General features: G+C 43.2%; 1 protein-coding gene across 1 annotated transcript; it reads right to left on the reverse strand.

The window, feature by feature from the left end:
• Positions 1-3,676: 3,676 nt before the first annotated feature.
• On the reverse strand, positions 3,677-6,906 carry LOC124015496 (ras-related protein ORAB-1-like). Its single transcript, XM_046330726.1, has 6 exons — positions 6,732-6,906; positions 6,013-6,085; positions 5,793-5,888; positions 5,587-5,682; positions 5,287-5,418; positions 3,677-5,080 (listed from the first exon to the last, which is right to left on the reverse strand). Exons 1-6 carry the CDS (start codon positions 6,743-6,745, stop codon positions 4,883-4,885), a joined length of 609 nt encoding a protein of 202 aa, XP_046186682.1. The 5' UTR covers positions 6,746-6,906; the 3' UTR covers positions 3,677-4,882.
• Between the last annotated feature and the right edge of the window lie 4,167 nt (positions 6,907-11,073).

Genomic DNA, 11,073 nt, shown 5'->3' on the forward strand with positions numbered 1-11,073 from the left:
CGAAATGAAGCTGAATGAAAGACGCAGCCCCGAGGGATGCCTACCTTTTGACACGCCAATAGAGTAGCAGTGGTCTAATCGCAACAACCATGATGGTACTGGAGCAGAGTGGAAAGGCATGGCGAGAGACAGACCTCTACTCTGAGAATTGTTTCTTGTAAGCAACTGGAAGCAATTTTAGGACAGGTTAGAGAACGGAGGAAGAGGGTTGAGAAGTTGCTACATCTGACAAACAAGACACCCATATTTCATGGAACTGCCAAAGAAATACACCAAAGGTGGTGTCAATTAAGGCTCCTATTTTCTGCATACATCCTCCAGATTTAGTTTTGTGTCAACGTTTGGCAGATCCTGGGGTCAGTTCTTTTGGGCCTCTTACTTACAACAGACTCTCTGGAACCAGTTCCACCACATAGAAAAACGTACGACTGGCACCCGGGCCCTATTTTCAAACAGACCCCCCCCCTCCATAACGAACTGCCAAGGTTGACAATTAGCTCCCGAAACCCCATCCCACCCATCTCTTCCTCCTCCTGCTCTGAGAGAGAACACTGAGGGATGGCCGTCAGGCTGGGATCAGGAAATGAACGGCTGCAGTTTAAGGTTGGCTCCTCCGCCGCGGGCATCCATCCATCACTATATATATATATTTTTTTTTTGTCTTGCCTGGCCAGGAACTACTAGGAGCTACTTCAGAGTGATACAGTATCGCCATTTGCTTTTTTGAGAGTAGCTAAAAAGGGGGGGGGGGGGGTAGGTCTCGCATGAAAGGATTAAAAGCCAAAGAAAATCTAGCTGAACGGAGGCCTTCAATTTAAAGTGTGGCCTGGCTGGAATGAGCGTTTAGATGTTGAGGGGGAAAAGAGAGACATGTCTTTGATTATTTAGCACTCACTGTGAGGTAAATGAAATGGTGAGATAGTTGACATATTTGATGAATCACACCCCCAGATGCTTTCACTGGAGCTCACTGTACATGCATGCATGGACAAGAGGGTCGGGCACAGACATACTGTAACTAAAGCTAATAGGCAGCTCAAGTCATAGTCACTCATTTCATCACTGCTGCAAATTGCAAGATGCCCTTGTGGCAACTCACTTCCTGGAGATATGCTTCTGACCTAAGCAGCTTTAAACTCCCTGAAAAGATACATGTATGGTTAAGTCAGTGTCGCTTGAATAGTCAGGAATGAGTCATCCTTGTTTATGGGCTGTGTAAATACTCAAGGGGAGTGTATACTTATGTAGGTTATGTAAAAACTAAAGTCAACAGAATTCTTGTTAATCCTATAGTTGGTGACTAGAAACCAGGTATCTTTTGTTTGCTCATCTTGCCCTGCCCCCCCCCCCAAAAAAAATAGTGTCAATGAAGTTTAAAATAGGCTGCCTTGTAAAATAAACACGCACCACTTACTTTTATTCTACAGTGAATACAAGGAGGCTGAGTAGCAATAAAATAATGTGTTAGAGGCTAAATCCTTCAAAGGCAAGTAGTTGTACTGTTTACTCACAGTACTATAGCAGTGACCAAAAGTCAACCGCTTGAGAACAGAATGCAAAACAACTTAGTTCCAATTCTAACAGACAGAAACAGTCACTACCGGTAGTCTAATTCACTGAGCTGTCCATGTAGACTTGTATTATATGTCACTCGTTTCAGGCTGCTGCTAATTCAGATTCATCCAAAGAGAATCCACTGTGCTCTGCTGCACACTTAGCCATTGTTCAGAAGGGCGTCAGGCATACAAATGGGACTCGTCTGGCCAGTAGGGCAGCATGCTGTTCAGTGCTAGCTGACACACAGTCCACAACACCTCTCACTCCATTTGATGATGTTACACTACAAAGTATGGCCAAAGCCTGTCTCTAGTGCACACCTGCCGTCTAGGCATGAGTGAAAGAATTAAGATTGACATAATGGAGGCTTGATTCTCCATCTCTTATCCACAAATCCAGCTCAGCTTTTTTGCTGTGGGTATTGTCTTGAGTGAACTTCACACATGGGCTAACGAGCTCCCTCCCTATCCTCCCCCACACCCCTTTCTCTCTCTCTCTCTCTGTATTTTACCTACAGGGCTTCTTCTGTAGATCGGGGGAAAGGCTGCGGCCCCTCTACAGCTGTCACAGATGCTTTCCCCTTCCATTGCCCGGCAACCAAGAACAAATAAAGCCGGCAAACAGCCCACCCCTCCTCCCTCTTATGCCATCAACTCTAAACCCCTCCTCAGCGCCGTTGCTGCTGCTCCCCATCCCAACTCCCTCTGCACCAAACATCTAGCCCTTTGTCCACGCTGACCAGCTGAATGTAGGTTTTGTTTTCACTTAAAAGCAAATTGGGTTTATGCCTAGGAAAAATAGAAGACTCCAGTTCAACAGCTAAACAAGAGGCTGGCTTCACACGGCCTTTTACTATACTCCATTGACATAATTACAGGGGTCCGCTAGAGGGGAGGAGGGTGGAAGGGAGCATGCCAAGCAGTTAAAAGTGTGCCCTTTCTTCTGCCTGGGGCCTGTGTGTGAGAGAGGCCGGCCAGGGCACATCTACAGCGGCAGGCACCATGCCACCGCAAAGCGGATGAGAGGGTCAGATGTTAATCAAGCGGGCACACAATGGGTACCAATCACAGGATGATCTGGTGGGTGCTCTACCTTGGGTATGATACTAATTCTATGACAAGGTTGGTGTGAAAGAATAGATTAAGGGTATCGATCACAGCCACAAAACAATTCCTTTGTCATAGACGTCAACGTCACATCAACTCAGATTCAACATAGAACGCCATGGAAAAGCCAATGTAATTCACGACAGCTGTTGGATGTGTAATCTAATTACTATTCGAATGAGGGCCCATTCAAAGTCATTGATTTGAAATTGCCCTTAACTCAGATTAAGAAATCCAAACTACTGGGAGACAGACAGTACAGCTTCAGAGATTAACTAAACCACCTAATGCTGCCCTCCACTGGTACAGACCTGTACCAGTTTCAGTTGTTTTACTGGGTCCCTATGCATCTACGAACAGGATTACTGTCTTAACTCAATTAGCCACGAAATCCCTAGTTTGTTTTTCTGGTAGCTGTGCTGCGCCATTTTCCATACATTTTCCCCCACGTGGGCCAGCCCCCTAGCATTCGCATTCAACCAATGAGCTTCAACCCCTCACCATTTGAGTGACAGCTAGCAAGAGACATCATGAACACACAGCAGAGCGAGAGTAACGACGTGGTGCACAGATCTGCACATATGTTACGTAGTACACAATTTTAAGGGAACACTTTCAAAACTGGCTAAAAAGTATATTAAAGTACCAGAGAATCCCATTAACTGTAATGTACACTCGTTGCTGGACAGACTCTAACGTAAGTAGTAAAAAAGTGTTTTGGCCCCGGCAGGCACAAAAAGGTGGTTGAGCTGGGTAAGAGAACGTCTAAACGTGTCAGTTGGACAACCCAAGGATCATCACCCCATTGAAGGCTAATTTTACCTTTTTACCTTACCTTTAGGTAAGGTTAATAGTAGGGGTTAGGCTATGGACGTCTCAAGTTCAGCACAACCGCACCATTTACTGGACACAATGGAAGCTAGGCCAAAGATCATACCATTCAGCTTTTGAAACAAGAGCACAAAAAGTCTGTCGCATTTCAGTGTGAAATGTACATGCTGAACAGGTGTAACTATCAGGAAATAATTCCAATAAGACAAATCTTTATTAAAGAATCTCCTTCATTGTTTAATAGTAGACATTGTGCCACAAAAATGTCAAGTCCTCAGCCACAAATCACATGCCGAAATTAAAATGTTCAGCTACTTTTCATGATGTCATATTGCACTTGCTTCTCTACAGGTTTAGCTAATCAGTTCTTACATATGTATAAATATATACAGTTGGTAGAATTATTTCAGCGTTTGGTGAAACTTTGTGCTGTTGGTTGAGAGACTGGCAGAGGAAAAACAATGACACTTTCAATGTAGCACGTGTCCATGTGGCATTATGTATGTCAACAGAACAATTACTCTGTACAGGAATGTTAACTAATGATAGTGTCATACAAAATTCATTAGACTAAACCCAAATAAGAGATAAGAGCTTGGGCATACAACCATTATGGGCATACAAAAGGTCTCTAGGGCTGGAAGGACATGCCAACAACGCAGTGTGCCAAAAGCATATCATATATACATCCTGCCATAAAGGAGTTGGCAAATTATTTGGGGCAACATTATGAAGTTGGACCACGTGACATTGAATGATATTTCCTCTAAATAATTTGGGTTGATTACAGTGAGCAGACGTGCTAAGTCATGAAGAGTGCATTCCAGATGCATTGTGGGTAAAGTAATCAGTTCTGCCAACATGCCTAAAGCTCTTTAAAACATGTGCTTCATTGGGAGTGCTTCCTAAATCATTTGAGGAGATGAGGCCAAAGTCATGCTGATATCCACAGTAAAATAAGAACAAAACCATCGTAGAAAAATGTATTATTAACTAGCAGACCTGGAGTAAAGAGTCGGACAAGGTTTATTCATATTCCTCTCATTCATAATTATCACCTTGCAGCTTGTTTAAAAAAATGTCTGGATAAGTTGCCACATCTTAATTTGTATAGGTATGTTTTGGTAATACGTAAAAAATATCCCACATTATGTTAGTGTGTTTCTGTGGGTGTGGATGGGCTTACCATCCTATTGCGGACCTTGGTGGTGGTGGTGGTGGTGGGGGGGGCATTTCTGGTATTGCAACTGCACACACAATCCAGGCCACTGTCTTCCCTATCTGTCACTCTCTCTCTCCCCCCATTTCTCTATCCCTGTGGAGCATGGTAACTTTTGAGATTAGTAGGTAGGGGTCTGGGTGGATGGCGTTTGGGGGGCTGAGGGGCCTCAGCAGCAGCCTCCAGAGGAGGTCTTGACTGGCGTGCTCTGGATCTTGACGTTGGACTTGTCCGAACCTCCGGCTGTGGCCCCAGGGCCCATTCTCTTCTTGATCTCAGCTGCCATGGTCATGAAGGCCTGCTCCACGTTGGTGGCACTCTTGGCGCTGGCTTCCAAGAAGGGGATCCCTAAATTGTCAGCAAATTCCTGAGGGAGGAAGAGAAAAAGACAGGGGACATGAGAGAGAGAGAGAGGCAACAGTAAGGTCTGAGTAGGGGAGAGGCATATACACACCAAGAAAGAGGCAAAGAGACGAGAAAAGAGTGGGGGATAGAACAGGAGTGAGAGAAGATTCAACTTAAAAATTCACTTTTTTGTTGTTGTTTTCATTCTGTAACCAGGTAGAGCATTACCTTGGCCGTTGTGTAGTCCACCAGTTTCTTTGTCGTCAGGTCACATTTGTTGCCTACTAACAGCTTGTTCACGTTTTCACTGGCATAACGGTCAATCTCCTGTAGCCACTGTTTCACGTTATTGAAGGATTCCTGGGGTGTGACAGGAGAGGAGACAACTGTTGATAACTCAACAAACGATGCAATAGACAGCATAACCAGATACACTGAAACAGGTTTGAGAACAAGGCTATCTGCTATGTAAACTTGTTATAGAAAGTGAGATTTATTTTTTTTAAAGCCAATGAGGGGTGGATTTACCTGGTCTGTGACGTCGTACACTACAATAATGCCATGCGCTCCTCTGTAGTAACTGGATGTAATTGTCCGGAACCGTTCCTGTCCAGCTGTGTCCCACTGGGGGCCAAATGAGAGCAAAGTCACACCCAACATCATATACAAATCACAATGTTCCACTTCTGACATTGTTGTGACTCAATCAAGTCATGTCAGCCATAGGTACTCACAATCTGAAGTTTTATGGTCTTTCCATCTAATTCTATGGTCCTAATTTTGAAGTCCACTCCAATAGTGCTAATATAGCTCTCTGTGTATGTGTCGTCCTGAAGAGAAAAACAGAAAATCCCTATGGGTGTTCAAAGTACAGTAAAGTTCCCGGGACATCAAACTTATCTCTCAAAATATCAACATGGCAAAAACACACCTAGACAGAGGCCAGCTACTTACTGCAAATCGGAGGAGGAGGCAAGATTTTCCAACGCCAGAGTCGCCAATCAGAAGCAGCTTGAATAAATAATCACTGAAAGGAGAGTAGACATTTCACAGGTAAAATAAATGTCAATCAATTCAATTTGTTGAAAGTCAAAAACAACAAGGCAATAAATTGTCACATAGTAACTAGTTCTGGCTACTTTAGTGACAAAAGCCAGTCAATCAATACATGCATTTGTATCACACAATCAAAGTAGCCTTGAATAGAATTAAACACATAGCTAACTAGATAGCTATATTATTGGGCAATTATGGTTAAATTGGTCAGCTGATTTTTTTTTTTGACACATGTTCATATTTGAAAAAGTCAACAAAGTAGTTGACGTTTTAACTAGCTAATGTAACTAACGACGTTACCTAACTGGCCAGCTGTGATAGTAACTAGCTACCAGCTGATATTGGCTAGTTATGTATGGGTAGTTAGCTAGCATTTATGCTAGCTGGCGTTTGAACGTAGCTAGGAAGATAAAAGCAGGCTCTAATACGCATATTAATAGTCAATATAAAACATGTCTAGAGTGTAGTTGATACAGAACATACCTTATGTCATTGATTTCATATTTGTAAAGAAGACAAAACAAGTATCTTAAACTAGCTAACAGTTAGCCAGGATGCGGACGACCGTTAGCTAGCATAAAAAACAAGTCTGTCATCATTAACCAACAGTTACTTACTATTCGGGATTCATCGTTGACTAAGCACGGTAACGTTAAGCAGTTATTCTTTAAAAGAGTGCTATCATTTGTCGTGGAAAATGTGTGTAATATAATCCAGCAACGATTTTTTTCAGAACAACTGGCTAGCTACTACTCCGAGCCGAGATAATCGAATCAAATATGGCTGCCCTCCTGACCAGGAAATGCCAAACCTATGGGGCTACTGGAAGTTGTAGTCAAATCGTATTAGGCCTACATTATTTATCATACATCATTTATGTATTAATTATTTCCACTCCATGCATTATCATGGGCTAAAGAGAGATCCACACATCTGTCCGATTGTTAAGGGATGCAGAAGAGAGGTAGCCCAACACAGGGCCCGTATTCTTATTGGCAGACTCAACAGCCTTGGTTCCTCAAATAACTGCTTCGCCTGGTTCACCAACTACTTCTCAGCTAGAGTTCAGTGTGTCAAATTGGAGGGCCTGTTGTCCGGACCTCTGGCAGTTTCTATGGGGGTACCACAGGGTTCAATTCTCAGGCCGACTCTTTTCTCTTTATATATCAATGATGTCGCTCTTGCTGCGGATGATTCCTTGATACACCTCTACGCAGACGACATCTTTCTGTATACATCTGGCCCTTCTTTGGACACTGTGTTTAAAAAACTCCAAACGAGCTTCAATGCCGTACAACACTCCTTCTGTGGCCTCCAACTGCTCTTAAACGCTAGTAAAACTAAACTAAATGCATGCACGCCCGACTAGCATCACTACTCTGGACGGTTTTGATTTAGAATATGTGGACAATTACAAATACCTAGGTGTCTGGCTAGACTGTAAACTCTCCTTCCAGACTCATATTAAACATCTTCAATCCAAAATTAAAACTAGAATCGGCTTCCTATTTCGCAACAGAACCTCCTTCACTCATGCTGCCAAACATGCCCTCGTAAAACTGACCATCCTGCCGATCCTCGACCTCGCGATGTCATTTACAAAATAGCCTCCAACACTCTACTCAGCAAATTGGATGCAGTCTATCACAGTGCCATCCGTTTTGTCACCAAAGCCCCATATACAACCCACCACTGCGACCTGTACGCTCTCGTTGTCTGGTCCACGCTACATATTCGTTGTCAGACCCACTGGCTCCAGGTCATCTATAAGTCTTTGCTAGGTAAAGCTCTGCCTTATCTCAGCTCCCTGGTCACCATAACAACACCCACCCGTAGCACATGCTCCAGCAGGTATATCTCACTGGTCATCATCTTTGGGGATGACAAGGGAGATATACCAATGACTGGAATGAAATGCAAAAATCGCTGAGGTTGGAGACTTATATCTCCCTCACTAACATTAAGCATCAGCTATCTGAGCAGTTTACCGATCGCTGCAGCTGTACATAGCCCATCTGTACATAGCCCATCCAACTACCTACCTAATCCCCATATTGTTTTTATTTACTTTTTTGCTATTTTGCAAGTATTTCTACTTGCACATCATCATCTGCACATCTATCACACCAGTGTTAATTTGCTAAATTGTAATTACTTCACTACTATGACCTATTTACTGCCAGCAGCATACCACCCTGAGATCCCATGGCACTTATTGTAAGAGTAGGGGTGTTAACCCCAGTGTCCTGGCTAAATACCCATTCTGGCCCTCAAACCATCACGGTCACCTAATAATCCCCAGTTTACAATTGGCTCATTCATTCCCCTCCTCTCCCCTGTAACTATTCCCCAGGTTGTTGCTGCAAATGAGAATGTGTTCTCAGTCAACTTACCTGGTAAAATAACGAATAAAAATGTATTGCCTTATCTCATTTGCACACACTGTATATAGACTTTTTCTATTGTGTTTATTGACTGTATGTTTGTTTATTCCATGTGTAACTCTGTTGTTTGTATCGCTTTGCTTTATCTTGGCCAGGTCGCAGTTGGAAATGAGATCTTGTTCTCAACTGGCCTACCTGGTTAAATAAAGGTGAAAAAATACTGGATCATTAGAGGAATGTGCAGTTGAGGGAACTCACTGACAGACGGCTGTATAGCACAGGAGGTTGGTATCACCTTAATTGGGGAGGACGGGCTTGTGGTAATGGCTGGAGCGGAATTGGTGGAATGGTATCAAATACATGGTTTGCTGCCATTCCATTCGCTCCGTTCCAGCCATTATTATGAGCCGTCCTCCCCTCAGCAGCCTCACCTGATGTACTGTACCATGCATTTTGCTCTTCATGCTGGTGGTACCTTATTGGCTCAGCCAGTTTCTTCTTGATTGCTGTAAGGTTTAAGGTCAAGGATAAAGAGCTAATTCCCATGCTTCAAAGCACAGCCAGTGGTGCTAGGAAAAGTAAACACAGGGATAGCTTCAGATTAACACCCAGGTAGAACTATAACTTTTGTTTAGCCTATTGTGTGGCTGGGTGCATTCTGTAAAGAATTGTCTAACATGTAGTTGCTACATCAGTTTAACTTCCTCTCTTATGTGTGCTATTGTATGGATCTGAGGAATTGATTAGCCATTAGTCACGGAAATCATAGGCCAAGGGCAGCAACAGCACTAGATCGGGGATTAATGACAGATTATTTTGGTAATTTTGAAAATGAAAAAAAAAAGATTCAGGGGAGGGTCCTCTTCAGACAGACAACTCTCCCAACAAATCACAAGGTAGACAGAATGTTTGCAGGCAAAATCTTTGCAGTGTTTTTAGTGAAGGTAATTGATGCAACCTAGCCAATTGCGAAATGCAGTATTTAAAAATAACCTCTCGCTAGCTACTATTTTGTGTCCGGGAGATGTTTATGCGAGGGCAATAAGCGGGCAAAGCAGTGAAAGCTGGATGTCCCAACTGTGTTTTACAATAAACCCTGAGTTTGACGGTAGATTTCAGTTGTCATGGTTATTTCGTTCACACTTTTACTTTGTCACTATTATAAATTGCATGAGTTATGTTACGGGTCTCATTACCATCCCCCCTAGACTGTCGGGCCAAAAGAGATTCGTAACAGCTAGGCTACTCAACTGTAACTTTGGTTAGCTTTCAATAAATTGGCTAAATGGTCAACGGCGTTACCTCTTCATATGAACAAGACCATTTGTATTGCATGCTGCATATTTCAAGTGAACTCAAACTGATATTTATCTATTTCAGTCTTTGGGAGCTAACATTAGTTATTCTTAACACACAAGCTAGAGTTTAAGATAGGGGGGGGGGTTAAAAAATATATAATATATTATTTGGCCTGCTCATACAGTGGGGCAAAAAAGTAATTAGTGAGCCACCAATTGTGCAAGTTCTCCCACTTAAAAAGAAAGATGAGAGAGGCCTGTAATCATCATAGGTACACTTCAACTATGACAGACAAAATAAGAAAAAAAATACTTATTTTCCACCATAATTTGCAAATAAATTCATTAAAAATCCTACAATGTGATTTTCTGGATTTTTTTTCTCATTTTGTCTGTCATAGTTGAAGTGTACCTTTGACAATTACAGGCCTCATCTTTTTAAGTGGGAGAACTTGCACAATTGGTGGCTGAATAAACACTTTTTTTGCCCCACTGTACATGGAAAAACAAACAAAAAATATATAAAAAAAATATATAAAGGTAGTTTGACTGTGTTGGTGTGTGTGGACCATGATGGATCCTTAGTAATGTGGACACAGAGGAACGTGAATCTCTCTACTCGCTCCACTACATCCCGTCGGTGAATGGGGGCGTGCTCGGCCCTCTGTTTCTTGTGGTCCAAGATCAGCTTCTTTGTCTGGCACCACACTGCCAGGTCTCCCACCTCCTCCCTATAGACTGTATCATTGTGATCAGGTGATCATGCCCACTAGCGGCGTGTTGTCAGCAAACTTAATGATGGTGTTGGAGTCGTGTGCAGCCACGCAATCGTGGGTGAACGTGGAATACAGGATTGGACTAAGCACCAACCCCTGAGGGATGCCCGTGTTGAGGGTCAGATCGGTGGATGTGTTGTTGGCTACCCTAGCCACCTGGGGGCGGCCCGTCAAAGTCAAGGATCCAGTTGCAGAGAGACGTGTTCAGTCCCAGAATCTTTAGCTTAGTGATGAGCTTGGAGGGCACTATGGCGTTGAAGGCTAAGCTGTAGTCAATGAACAGCATTCTCACATAGGTGTTCCACTTGTCCAGGTCGGAGAGGGTAGTGTGGAGTGCAATAGAGTGCGTCATCTGTGGATCTGTCGAGGCGGTATGAAAATTGGAGTGGATCTAGAGTTTCTGGGATGATGGTGTTGATGTGAGCCATGACCAGCCTTTCAAAGCTTTTCATGGCTACAGATGTGAGTGCTACGGGGCGATAGTCATTTAGACAGTTTACC

This window comes from Oncorhynchus gorbuscha, linkage group LG26 (genome assembly GCF_021184085.1).
Source record: "Oncorhynchus gorbuscha isolate QuinsamMale2020 ecotype Even-year linkage group LG26, OgorEven_v1.0, whole genome shotgun sequence".
Lineage (NCBI taxonomy): Eukaryota > Metazoa > Chordata > Actinopteri > Salmoniformes > Salmonidae > Oncorhynchus > Oncorhynchus gorbuscha.